Source organism: Xenopus laevis, chromosome 2S (assembly GCF_017654675.1).
Source record: "Xenopus laevis strain J_2021 chromosome 2S, Xenopus_laevis_v10.1, whole genome shotgun sequence".
NCBI classification, from domain to species: Eukaryota; Metazoa; Chordata; class Amphibia; order Anura; family Pipidae; genus Xenopus; species Xenopus laevis.
In genome coordinates this window covers 165505653-165520377 of record NC_054374.1, presented here as the reverse complement: position 1 = coordinate 165520377, position 14725 = coordinate 165505653, and the positions used below count along the sequence as shown (strand labels likewise).

At 41.8% G+C, this 14725-nt stretch overlaps 1 protein-coding gene across 2 annotated transcripts in view; it reads left to right on the top strand.

Annotated features, from left to right (window-relative positions):
- LOC108710051 (ras-related protein Rab-6A) overlaps window positions 1-5880 on the top strand; it is a 43768-nt gene extending 37888 nt beyond the window's left edge. For both annotated transcript variants that reach the window (XM_018250423.2, XM_018250422.2), the window contains exons 6-8: window positions 354-447; window positions 3146-3212; window positions 5130-5880. In XM_018250423.2, the coding sequence (XP_018105912.1) occupies window positions 354-447; window positions 3146-3212; window positions 5130-5194 (226 nt within the window). In that variant the 3' untranslated portion in view covers window positions 5195-5880. The remainder of the gene's footprint in view (window positions 1-353; window positions 448-3145; window positions 3213-5129) is intronic.
- Window positions 5881-14725: the final 8845 nt, after the last annotated feature.

Sequence of the window (14725 nt, the reverse complement as noted above, 5' to 3'; positions counted from 1 at the left end):
TATACATTCCAGTCTCTTATTCATATCAATGCATCGTTGCTAGGGGAATTTGAACCCTAGCAACCAGATGGCTGAAATTGCAGCGCTACTGAATAAAAAGCTAAAGAACTCAAAAACCATAAATAAAAAAAAAATGAAAACCAAATTGTCTCAGAATATCCCTCTCTACATCACATTAACAGTTAATTTAAAGGTGAACAACCCCTTTATGGTAGAGGTGCTGCATTCAGAGCTTTAGCAGAGTTCTATTGGGGGTGCAGCATTAATGTGTTTATCTATACTATTAATCTTTAATGCACCATTAGATGTGTGGGAATAGCTACTGATAATAAATGTTGCTTTCCGTCTTGCAGGCAAGTGTCCATTGAGGAAGGAGAGCGGAAGGCCAAGGAACTCAATGTAATGTTTATTGAAACCAGTGCAAAGGCTGGCTACAATGTAAAGCAGGTGAGTGTGAAATAAATGTCAGTGCTGATAATAAAACTGGGCCTCCGGAGGACCTCCTTTCTGCCACTTCCATTCATATCCTCTTTTTGGGGCTACTGCAGATTAATTTTGTGCGACAATCCACAGTATATAAAGTGTAGTTTATTTGTTGCTTTCTTGTAGGGGGTCAGGAATCTCCAACCCAAGTCCAACTTGACCTAAGGTTGAGAATAGGAATTAATGACCTGTGCCAGGTCTACTCCATCCGGTGTGGGGTCTCTAATGATGATGTCACGATAGAGGTCAGAGAATTATGCTGGCGACATCGGAGAAGGGCCTGATTAGCTCCTTTGAAATATGCCTTAACTCTAAGATATTCTGGGGTTTCTGTAAAACCGCAAACAGCATAGGTATTCCCTGCACTAAGCACAATTCAGCAGGAACAGTCTCCTTAGTTTGCTCATAGTCTGTACAGAGAGATCCCATAAAACTATGGCAGCATAGGTATTCCCCTGTACTAAGCACAATTCAGCAGGAATAGCCCTTTAAGTTTGCTCTTAGTCTGTACAGAGAGATCCCATAAAACTATGACAGCATAGGTATTCCCTGTTCTAAGCACAATTCAGCAGGAACAGTCCCTAAGTTTGCTTATAGTCTGTACAGAGAGATCCCATAAAACTATGACAGCATAGGTATTCCTCTGTACTATGCACAATTCAGCAGGAACAGCCCTAAGTTTGCTCATAGTCTGTACAGAGATCCCATAAAACTATGACAGCATAGGTATTCCCCTGTACTAAGCACAATTCAGCAGGAACAGCCCCTAAGTTTGCTTATAGTCTGTACAGAGAGATCCCATAAAACTATGACAGCATAGGTATTCCCCTGTACTATGCACAATTCAGCAGGAACAGCCCTAAGTTTGCTCATAGTCTGTACAGAGATCCCATAAAACTATGACAGCATAGGTATTCCCTGTACTATGCACAATTCAGCCGGAACAGCCCCTAAGTTTGCTCATAGTCTGTACAGAGAGATCCCATAAAACTATGGCAGCATAGGTATTCCCTGTACTAAGCACAATTCAGCAGGAACAGTCCCTAAGTTGCTCATAGTCTGTACAGAGAGATCCCATAAAACTATGGCAGCATAGGTATTCCCTGTACTAAGCACAATTCAGTAGGAACAGTCCCCTAAGTTTGCTTATAGACTGCACAGAGTGATACCAAAAAGACATAAGCATTTGCCTGTACTCAGCAATTCAGTTTTTTTTAATGAAAAATTACCTTTTTATAATGTGTAAATGCAACTGGCTGTTGGGAGGTGCAGGCTGAACAGCTGAAAGCCTGTTGGTGTTATTACAAGCGGACTAAAGCCTAATAAGGAATTAGACTGAAAACACAGTACCTAATGAATTACAGCAGTGTTTTTGTTGTTTTTTTTTTTAGATGAAACCCTGTCATTCTTTTCTCCCGTTAGTAGATAAACTACTACTACTTCCATCATTAATGACCTTTCTATTTAACCCCATCTTATAGCTGTAGTTCACTTAGTCTTTCATTTTAACTTCTCTTGTTAAAGGGGTTGTTCACCTTTGAGTTAACTGTTAGTATGATGTAGTGAGGGATATTCTGAGACAATTTGCAATTGGTTTTCATTTTTTATTATTTGTGGTTTTTGAGTTATTTGGCTTTTTATTCAGCAGCTCTCCAGTTTGTAATTTCAGCCATCTTGTTGATAGGGTCCAAATTCCCCTAGCAACCATGCATTGATTTGAATAAGAGACTGGAATATGAATAGGAGAGGCTGAATAGAAAGATGAGTAATAAAAGGTAGCAATAGCAATCCATTTGTGGCCTAACAGAGCATTTGCTTTTTAGATGGAGGGTCAGAGACGCCCATTTGAAAGCTGGAAAGAGTCAGAAGCAAAAGGCAAATAATTATAAAACTATAAATAATGAAAACCAATGGAAAAGTTGCTTAAAATCGGCCATTCTAGTACATACTAAAAGTTTACTTAAAGGTGAGCCACCGCTTTAAGGTGGCCATAGACATAAATTGGGATTCTGCCTTTTTCAGCAGGATTCGGCCGAATCCTTCTGCCCAGCCGAACTGAATCCAAATCCTAATTTGCATATGCAAATTAGGGGCACGGAGAGAAATCACGTGACTTTTTGTCAGAAAACAAGGAAGTAAAAAATGTTTCCACATCCCACCCCAAACTTGCATATGCAAATTAGGGTTTGGATTCAGTTCGGAATTCGGCCGAAGCTTTCGCAAAGGTTTCGGCGGTTCGACTGAATCCAAAATAGTGGATTCTGTGCATCCCTAGACATAACAATCCCGAAAAAGATGCTTCCAAGAAAGATTAAGTAGAGCTGAATCGTTATAGATAGAAACAATGAATTACCTGAAAAAACCTGATTACAATAGTTGATGTTCGGGTGCCTTCAAAGCCTCGCGATTGACAAGCTGACCAATATGGGTCGTCTCGTTTCCCACCATACACACACCGAATATCGTATGAAAATAAGTTTGGTACGATTTTATCATGCGTCTATAGTCGTACTGCAGGTCTGCTGATCAGTTGTAATCAGGTATACTTATACAGCAGCCCTGTGTCATGCCAAACTGCCAGTTATTAAATGTCTGCACTCATCCAGCTGTATCCATGTACAGTATTAATATTCATTCATCTGAGCCTGTGTGTCCCTTGCAGCTCTTCAGACGTGTGGCAGCTGCCTTGCCTGGAATGGAAAGCTCACAGGACAAGAGCAGAGAAGACAGTATCCTTTATCACATCTCCATATTTAATGGGTTCATGATAATAAAAATGCTGGGGCATGGGGAACATTTATCAAAGGTTGGCAATTCTCTTGTAGCTCTTGTGCACCTGCGAAATGAACCTACAAAATGAACCTTGCAACCTCTTGCTGATGGAGCAGGGAGTTTCAAATTGAACAATTGTAGGGCTGTAGATGAAACATCCCTATATATATATTTACAGTTGATCCAGGGACTAGTCCGATTGCCATTTTGGAGTCAGGAAGGAAAAGCAAAGCAAGGGGTCACTGCAATAATAAGTAACAATAAGTGCATTATTAGAAATACAATTCACATAAATATAAAATATAATTAAACTACAAATTAAGTGTTCTGTGTCAAGGAGACAAAATGAATGGAGTACCCTGTCCCAAAGAGCTTACAGTCTAAATGGGAGAGTAACTTACAGACACAATTCGGAGGGTAATTAAAGTTCTGTAGGTTACAGTGAGTGACACTGTCATATACTGTAAGTACCAGTTCAAGTGTTATCCAGGTGCTCCCAGAGGGAGTCTTTGAGTTTAGTTCTAAAGACATTGGGGGTAGTTTTTGAGTTCTAAAGACATTGGAGGGAGTCTTTGAGTCTAGTTCTAAAGACATTGGGGGTAGTCTTTGAGTTTAGTTCTAAAGACATTGGAGGTAGTCTTTGAGTTGCGTTCTAAAGACATTGGGGGTAGTCTTTGAGTTTAGTTCTAAAGACATTGGAGGTAGTCTTTGAGTTGCGTTCTAAAGACATTGGAGGTAGTCTTTGAGTTGCGTTCTAAAGACATTGGGGGTAGTCTTTGAGTTTAGTTCTAAAGACATTGGAGGTAGTCTTTGAGTTTAGTTCTAAAGACATTTGGGGTCGTTTTTGAGTTTAGTTCTAAAGACATTGGAGGTAGTCTTTGAGTTTAGTTCTAAAGACATTGGGGGTAGTTTTTGAGTTTAGTTCTAAAGACATTGGGGTAGTTTTTGAGTTTAGTTCTAAAGACATTGGGGTAGTTTTTGAGTTTAATTCTAAAGACATTGGAGGTAGTCTGTGAGTTTAGTTCTAAAGACATTGGAGGTAGTCTGTGAGTTTAGTTCTAAAGACATTGGGGGTAGTCTTTGAGTTGAGTTCTAAAGACATTGGGGGTAGTTTTTGAGTTTAGTTCTAAAGACATTGGAGGTAGTCTGTGAGTTTAGTTCTAAAGACATTGGGGGTAGTCTTTGAGTTTAGTTCTAAAGACATTGGGTGTAGTCTTTGAGTCTAGTTCTGAAGACATTGGGGCATATTTGCAAAGAGTGAAGTTAGAGATGGGATTTTTAAAAAAAAGAGTATTTATCAATGGGTGAAAGTTCTCCCTTTGATAAATATGACTTTCCAAATCCCATAGAAATGAATGGAGAGTATCGGAATTTCACTCTGGCTATCTCTAACTTCACTCTTTGATAAATATGCCCCATTGATGGAGGATTCTCTCTCCGGAGAAATTCAGGATTGAGATTTTAAATAAACAGAGCAGCAAGACAGAAGAGTTTGACGTGGGAAACGGCAGTAGTAGTGGGGGGTACAACCAATCTGTTGTCTGAGAGGAGCAGAGGTTTCGGCCAGGAACATATAGCGAAACAAGAGATGAGATGTAGTGAGGTGCAGAGGAATGAAGGGCTTTGAAGGTTATTCTTTGTTTTATGGGAAGCCATGATAAGGACTTCAGCAGGGGAGGGGCCTGTAATCTCTTGGCTGAGAGGAGGAGAATTCTGGCAGCAGTGTTTAATACAGACTGTAAAGGGGAGAGATGGCAGTTAGTAGAAGTTTACATACTGTCACATTATACATGTTAATAAAAGTAATGAATCCAGCTTTGTTACACCTCCCTGTGTGCAACCCACAGTGTCTTCCTTAACCCTCTCCTTTCCAGTGATCGATATCAAACTGGAAAAGCCTCCAGAACAGCCAGTGTCAGAAGGAGGCTGCTCCTGTTAATGTCGCCCATCCCTCTGCAGGACTTCCTCCATGATTCTTCCTCCGGGACATCACTGCTCTTCTCGTGCCCTCATCAGCCCCCCCAACCTTACTACTTTCTAAAAAAACAAAAAAAGCAGTGTAAATATCCCCCTCCTTCCTCCCTAGCCCTCGACTCCTCAGCTCCAAATCTGGCTGTCTTGTGGACCTATGAACGATCAGCTTCACGGGCTTGTTAATATATAAGCAGTGTCTTCATTATTTAAGCGACACGGAAATGGTATGCTTGTTGTTAATCCATCTCGAAAAAAACCAAACTACGGTTCATATCTGACCGAGAACCTCTGCAACGTAGGATGATACCGAGTATCTCTGCATGCTTTCTATGTTCCAAGCTCACCGGAAAAATTCATGGCACTACGGGCATTGATCACTAGCGCGGTGCAAGGTTTTTAATGTGCTTAAATAGATCTACTACCCCCGTTCCCTTGCCCATTTCGGCTTCACTCACCCACCGGCGATTAGTGTAGGATATGTAGTCACCGAACAGAAAAGCATTATGATGTGGTCATACTCTGTACTGTTTTATATTGCAGCATTTCATTGTATATGGGGTGTGAACTGCTGCTTGACATAGTTATCTTTTTATTAACGTTTCCTTTTTTTTTTTTTTTTAATTTTAAATAAAGTATAAATAATGCACTTTGTAATATTGCAGAGGAGAATCACTAAAAATGCCTTGTGGGGTATCTGAGTAAGGAGGTGGAGCTATTTATAATACCTCGCTGAATGATCACTGCTGCCCCCTGTAACTGAGGCTCCCTCTAGGGGCCAATGAATGAATCAATGTTTAATCAAGGAATTATCTGCTTTAACACTTTGTGCTTTTATCTTGTACTGCTATAGAGACAGCTAGGAGCTGGCAAGGAGTAGGCAGCCAAGTAGATTGAATTATATTATGCAGGCAGAAGAAGTGGCTAGAGCTCCAAAGGTAACAAAATCTGATTTATTTAACACTGATCTACGTTAAGCGTAAAAAATAAATGCTTTACCACTATAGGGCAAGGGCTCGTGGAACGTCTCCATTCAACGTAAACAGAAGGGTGATTTGAAACGTTTCAACCTCCACCCACAGTTTCCGCTGAATAGAGAATGACCGGTGCAGGTGATTATTTGATGAGTCTGAGTGATAATCGCTTGCATGAAACGGCACCGGGCACATTCCATTTAAAGTTAAAGGAGAACTAAACCCTAAAAATGAATGTGGCTAAAAATGTCCTATTTTATATAGTGAACTTATTGCACAAGGCTAAAGTTTGAGCTTGTCAATAGCAGCAATGATCCAGGACTTCAAACTTGTCACAGGGGGTCACCATCTTGGAAAGTGTCTGTGACACTCACATGCTCAGTGGGCTCTGATTGGCTGTTGAGAAGCTAAGCTTAGGGCTCGTCACTAATTATCCATCAGAAAATGAGCTTCCCTGGCTGTAATATAAGCTGATGCTACAGGTTTGCTGATTATTCAATTCTGATGCTAATTGCACTGGTTTCTGTGCTGCCATGTAGTAATTATCTGTATTAATTACTAATCAGCCTTATATTGTGACATTTCTATTCTATGTGTACTGTATATTGTGAGTGGGTCCCTAAGCTCAGTAAGTGACAGCAGCACAGAGCATGTGCAGTGAATCAGCAGAAAAGAAGATGGGGAGCTACTGGGGCATCTTTGCAGACACAGATCTTTACTGCTAAAGGGCTGTGATTGGGCTGGTACAGAAGCACAAAACATCATGTGCAACATGTCTACCTACTTCTTCAGTTAGGCTTTAGTTCTCCTTTAATGAAGGGATGATTTGTTATGTTTGCCTTAAATATTGCTTGGTGTACCATTATCAAAATGATCTCTGCATTGGGACACTGCCCACTCAAAGGTTCTAGACAACCCATCCCCATGTGTGCCATGGCCCAGACCGCTCCAGTTTTTTGCTGTTTGACGAACACTGATTATCTAACGGGTAAATGATTCCAGGCTGCACTGAAGCCTTGCCAAGTGAAACAATACCGATTTGTGGTTTAACCTGTTCTTTATTGGCTGTTTAGGGCAAGGCCAGACGTGGCATTTTTACGTTTCGTTTTCAAAAAAACTCCGTCGGACGTAAATTCACCACTGAAACCACACGCAACCATCAACATGCGTTTTTCAGCATGTAGGTTTCTTTTCCCAACATTTGCTTCTCCCTGTTCTTGTTCCCCATAATTCCGCTGACTTTGGAGGAAGACATCTCTGACGAATTTAAGCCAAGTAGAAAAGCTATTTACATGCAAAAACGTATATATGCGTCATTTATCTTGCGAGAATTTGGACGCCATATTTAAAATACGCTGCATATTTACGTAAAGTATGGTTTCAAACATGCATAGAATCTATTGATTTGGTAGTTTTGTGACGTATTGGCGTTTCTGCTGAAAAACACCAATACTGGCGTCCCGTGGCGGATTTCAGCTTGCACGCGCCCTGTAATAATTGCCATAGTGCGTTTTCCATTAGTTTCAGTGGTAGTGCAGTTTGTGTATTTACACCCGACGGAGCTTTTTTAAAAACGCAACGTAAAATCGCCACGTCTGGCCTTGCCCTTAGGCACAGAGAAGCTTGAGACCTGTCCATTTTCCTCCCTCAGCCGAGGCCCTGGCATTTAAAGTACCTAGAAGCAAAACCAGCCTCCCACACGTGCCCAATAAACAGTGACTTTCTATTGCATTTTACTGTAGCCCCTTGTCCGAGCCTGATGGTAATTAAACAGGTAGACTGTAAATATTCACATTAAACGCTTAGAATGTAGATGATATGATGTCCATTACAGACTGACACAGTAGAATATGTTTCCAGGTTACTCTGTGATCTGTGCCACACCGCATGGTAACTGGCAAGATGATTCCTGACAATTTTGAACTTTAATTCAACATTTAATTCTTGTGTATTCTCCATGAAAACCCTGGCAATAAGATGGTTAATTGGGCTATTTGTATCCTGCCACGAATGCAAAGCTGATACAATGAATGACTTTGTGTGCCATGGGCCTTACAAGGAGTGGTTCACCTTTACATTAACTTTTAGGGGCAGATTTATCAAAATGTGAGTTTCAACTTCGGGCGACTACGGAAAACGAAGCGCTCTGAGTGCCACCCCGCCGGCGATTTACACTCTAGCTGGCTGGAAGGCAGGGGAAAGCAGTTCAGGGAGATTAGTTGCCCCGAATAAGAGGAGATTTGTCGCCCGTGTCTCCACGAATCTGACCATTCGTCGCTGCTCTTAGCTACACATGTTTTGTCATTGCTAATTTTTTATTGACTCCTTTCTATTCCAGCCTCTCCTATTCATATTCCAGTTTCTTATTCAAATCAGTGCATGGTTGCTAGGGTAAATTGGGCTTTAGCAACCAGATTGCTGAAATTGCAAACTGGAGAGCTGCTGAATAAAAAACGAAATAACTCTAAAACCAGAAATGATAGAAAAATGTAAACTAGTTGCAAATTGTCTCACAATATCTCTCTACATCATACTAACAGTTAATTTAAAGGTGAAGCCCCCTTTAAGTGTGTGACCCCAGATTAAAGTGGCAGTCAGTCTGTATATTTGTAAACATATCGGTGAGAGCAGCCATATTGTTTTCAGGGAGGCTCACAGGGCAGTACCACACCCAGAGATCTGTATCTGGAAGAAAAAAAGTTGCATTGTTGATTTAAATTATTTTTTATCACTATTAAATTGAATAAAGTAGAATGTACATGTTTCTGATCAGAAGCAAAGATGTATTTTTTTGGTTCTGTGTAGGCGCAGGTATGAAAGAGCCGAGTAATGTGAGAACGGGGCTATTTGCTTCTCTACATGAAGTTCTGTTGGAGCCAAAGCAAAGAAGCTGGTTACACGGTAAATACCCAGAAGCTGCGTCAGTATATACACCATCTCTACTTGCACTGGCACATGGAGCCAACCTTATTGTTAGGGTATTTAGTATCACCTAGAGGCTGTCAGGTGGGTGTAGAATGGTTTATTTTCAATGTATAAACACAGAATTGGGTCTGGACTCTGGTTCCCTCTAAGCTGATCCCACAACACTATCACAAGCTATGCAAAATACATACATATCGAGCACACAAGAAAATTAGAGGGAACGTTCATCCAGACCCAACAGTTACTACTAAAGACCTTCTGTTTAAGATATGACAGATATTTGAGGTGGAAACAAACTGTTTTGGGGTGGGTGGCTTAATTTAAAAAACATATAAATTCTAAAAAAAATGACTGTTCACCCCATGCTTGGATTACTAAACTTTAATTCATCCTTATTGGAGGCAAAGCAACCCACTTAGGTTTATTTAAGGTTTGAAATACAGTGCCAATTCCATGTATAATACCCCAGAACACACAGCAGATAAATACAGTGCCAATTCCATGTATAATACCCCAGAACCCACAGCAGATAAATACAGTGCCAATTCCATGTATAATACCCCAGAACACACAGCAGATAAATACAGGGCCAATTCCATGTATAATACCCCAGAACACACAGCAGATAAATACAGTGCCAATTCCATGTATAATACCCCAGAACACACAGCAGATAAATACAGTGCCAATTCCATGTATAATACCCCAGAACACACAGCAGATAAATACAGGGTCAATTCCATGTATAATACCCCAGAACACACAGCAGATAAATACAGTGCCAATTCCATGTATAATACCCCAGAACACACAGCAGATAAATACAGGGCCAATTCCATGTATAATACCCCAGAACACACAGCAGATAAATACAGTGCCAATTCCATGTATAATACCCCAGAACACACAGCAGGATAAATACAGGGCCAATTCCATGTATAATACCCCAGAACACACAGCAGATAAATACAGGGCCAATTCCATGTATAATACCCCAGAACACACAGCAGATAAATACAGTGCCAATTCCATGTATAATACCCCAGAACACACAGCAGATAAATACAGGGTCAATTCCATGTATAATACCCCAGAACACACAGCAGATAAATACAGTGCCAATTACATGTATAATACCCCAGAACACACAGCAGATAAATACAGGGCCAATTCCATGTATAATACCCCAGAACACACAGCAGATAAATACAGTGCCAATTCCATGTATAATACCCCAGAACACACAGCAGGATAAATACAGTGCCAATTCCATGTATAATACCCCAGAACACACAGCAGATAAATACAGTGTCAATTCCATGTATAATACCCCAGAACACACAGCAGATAAATACAGTGTCAATTCCATGTATAATACCCCAGAACACACAGCAGGATAAATACAGTGCCAATTCCATGTATAATACCCCAGAACCCACAGCAGATAAATACAGTGCCAATTCCATGTATAATACCCCAGAACACACAGCAGGATAAATACAGGGCCAATTCCATGTATAATACCCCAGAACACACAGCAGATAAATACAGGGCCAATTCCATGTATAATACCCCAGAACACACAGCAGATAAATACAGGGCCAATTCCATGTATAATACCCCAGAACACACAGCAGATAAATACAGTGCCAATTCCATGTATAATACCCCAGAACACACAGCAGATAAATACAGTGTCAATTCCATGTATAATACCCCAGAACACACAGCAGATAAATACAGGGCCAATTCCATGTATATTACCCCAGAACACACAGCAGATAAATACAGTGTCAATTCCATGTATAATACCCCCCACAACATATGCCCCACCCCCATGACTAGCACCATTATCGTATCCTTAGAAATATCTGCAGCGCACTAACCTGATTTCTTTCCCAACTTATTTAATACAGCAGCCTTGGTCTCACAGGCCTTGCCGCTGCCTAATTAATTCTGTGCCGGAGCCTCCCATTAATTAAAGTGTAATGACACAGTCCATTTACTCTTATTCTAATCTCCTGGTGTAATTAAAGAGCCTGCACAGAACTCTCACCCAACACAGTCAGTCCCTTTGTACTGCGCTTTGTACCTGTATATTGTGTGTCTGATTATAAGAAATGTTCCTCTTAACCCTATGGGGCCCTGCCTCTAGGGTACAGGGATCTCAGTCTAGTAAAGTAATGGGGCCTTCAGTTTGCCTCCTTTTCATAATTGCGTATCTAATTTATGGAGAATTTAAGGCTTTCTTGATTCCCCAGTCAGAAAGAAGGTGCCTGGTAACTGAGGTGGAAAAAAGATCCACATCCATGACCTTGTGCTTAAGGGTTCTTACTCACGAGCGGTTGTAGCTGCGCTCCCCTGCGTTCCGTTTTTCTGCGTTCAGCGGCAGGGGAGCGCAGGAATAGACACATTACATTTTTTCCAATGGGGCTGTACTCACACAGGCGCGTGTAGGTGGCGAACGCAAGTTGAGACGCAACATGCTGCATTTTTCCTGCGTTCGGCGCCTACACGCTCCTGTGTGAGTACAGCCCCATTGGAAAAAATGTAATGTGTCTATTCCTGCGCTCCCCTGCGGCTGAACGCAGAAAAACGGAACGCAGGGGAGCGCAGCTACAACCGCTCGTGAGTAAGGGCCCTTAATAAAACCTACCAAACTTCTAGTACATAGTAGTGTGATGTTCATACAGGGACTAATTGCACTAATGATCTCAGCATTGATTGAAGAAATGGCTCGTTAAAGTGATATTGATTGTGAGACAATCGGCACAGACACCCATGATGCATTGGGGTGGGGTCCCTATTTTCCATACGGCTCTAAGGGTAGGACTACATGGACGTTTTCGAGGGCGATCAAAGACACTGCAACAAAACATCGGCGTCAAATCGCATGCAGTGGAAAGAAGATAAGTAATGGAATGTCGGATGCAGACGCAGCGTTCAGCTTCTGCATCCGACAGTCGCTTCGGATCAACTTTTCGACACCATCCGACAATGCATTCACTTACCTTATTTCCGTTGCATGCGATTTGTCGCAGCGCGTTGGATCGCGCCGAAAACGTCCATGTAGTCCTACCCTAACACGTGACATGCCATTGCTATCTGAGCAGAGGAACATTCATTATGGGGAACCAGCACTGCACTTACTGACTGGTGGAAAAGCTCCCTTGTGCGGGGAATAGGGCCACCTTTTCTGGAAAACAAATACCGGCCTTCTTATATTCTTGATGTTTTTTCCTATTAATAACATTGGCATCAAGCGTCATTTTTACCGGCCAGGTCAGTAAAATACCGGCCAGGTGACAACCCTAGCAGGGAATTCGGAGCAACTTGGAGGATTGTAATTAGTTTCTCCTCTTATTTACAGGGGGGTGATGTGGCCTCATTGGCCTACTGGAAAATAGGACCTTGTGCCTTGTAGCTCCCAAACCCTAATGTCCCTCTGTATTGCCATTTTGCTATCCCCAACTAAATCTTGAATCATTCACATAAGTCCGTGCCCCGATAGAGGCCATTTCTCCTCTGCATTCACATTCCCAGCAACTCCACCATGACGAGAACCCCCTAAACTGCATTGTGACCCCTTTTTATTTTGAGCTGCATTGGAAGAGCCTACATAGAGCCTCCCTACTGAGCAGACAGGAATGGAACTTGGAATTGGATTCCAAAAACCTAAAAGGTGACGAGTGAGGAAATGCTGTGGTGCTGTTCTTCAACTCCAGGTCTGTTCATCAGCTGGCTTCTGTTAAATTCTTTCAGGAGTCAGGACCAGCAGTGCAGAGAAACAGAAAGACACTGATTTCAGTAGCACAGTTAAATAAACTATATATCCAGTGAGAATGAGAAATGAACAGATATTGGAAAGGTGTTTAGAAATATATTTTATTTTATTAAGCAGAATTTATGTTTGGGTGTAGTTCCCCTTTAATATATTTGTTCCCACTTCTTTCTTTCCTGTCCTCTTCTCTCAGCCCATGAACTGATTGTTTATTATATGAGCATTATTGCCACTTGTACACGGAGTATCAGCAGAATAATAATCTGACAATATAATGGTGATCTCTAACCAATGGGGTTAGAGAGACGTAAATATAGGGGGCAAAATAGAGCAGGTCAGAGATCACTTGTGTAGAGTAGGCAATTTATGGAAACATTTTCACCCAGAGCTCTGAAATTCCCCCTGCTGAACTCTATTATTAACGTGGCCCTAGAGCAGTGGTTTCCAAACTATGGGGCTCCTCTATATCAGGGTGCAGAGTACTTGCAGGGGCTTCTCAGCAACAAAGTTAGTATGGGGGTGAATTGGGGAAAATGCTCATTTGCTTGAGTGGTTATTTGTGCCCTGGGTACCCCTGGAACTATAGCAGGGTGATTGTTACCCCAATGTTTCTATGTATCTGTAACCTTGTTATGAGCTAAGGGGGCCCAGTCTGAAGGTCAGTTAGGGGGAGATTTGGGGTGAGTGTTTATTTGTACCCTGGGTACCCCTGGAACTATAGCAGGGTGACTGTTACCCCAATGTTTCTATATATCTGTAACCTTGTTATGAGCTAAGGGGCCCAGTCTGAAGGTCAGTTAGGGGGAGATTTGGGGTGAGTGTTTATTTGTACCCTGGGTACCCCTGGAACTATAGCAGGGTGACTGTTACCCCAATGTTTCTATATATCTGTAACCTTGTTATGAGCTAAGGGGGCCCAGCCTGAAGGTCAGTTAGGGGGAGATTTGGGGTGAGTATTTATTTGTGCCCTGGGTACCCCTGGAACTATAGCAGGGTGCCACCCCAATGTTTCTATATATCTGTAACCTTGTTATGAGCTAAGGGGCCCAGTCTGAAGGCCAGTTAGGGGGAGATTTGGGGTGAGTGTTTATTTGTACCCTGGGTACCCCTGGAACTATAGCAGGGTGACACCCCAATGTTTCTATATATCTATAACCTTGTTATGAGCTAAGGGGGCCCAGTTTGAAGGTCAGTTAGGGGGAGATTTGGGGTGAGTGCTTATTTGTACCCTGGGTACCCCTGGAACTATAGCAGGGTGACACCCCAATGTTTCTATATATCTGTAACCTTGTTATGAGCTAAGGGGGCCCAGTCTGAAGGTCAGTTAGGGGGAGATTTGGGGTGAGTGCTTATTTGTACCCTGGGTACCCCTGGAACTATAGCAGGGTGACACCCCAATGTTTCTATATATCTGTAACCTTTTTATGAGCTAAGGGGGGCCAGCAGTCAATGTTCCCTCTGATTCCTTCTTGGCTATGTGCGTGGGTATTTTTTAAAAAAAAATATGTGTGTGCAGGTCAGAATAAATACAGAATTTTGTGTTTTCACAGAAAATTCTTTGTGAGCACCACAATTTGTTATGTGCGCTGACCTCAATATGTTTGTGCACTCACATCACCGCACAGCTGAGAAGGAGCATTGCCTGCAGTCTCACCATAAGATAAATAGGAAGAGGCAGTGCACAGTTTTACTAGAATCAGAACGGGCCCAGCCCATGACATTGGATGTTATGGAGTCTAAACCCTCCTGACCTTCAGTATTGCAAGTAAATTTTGATTTCATATTGACATTGATATTGATTGTAGCGTCATAAAACACT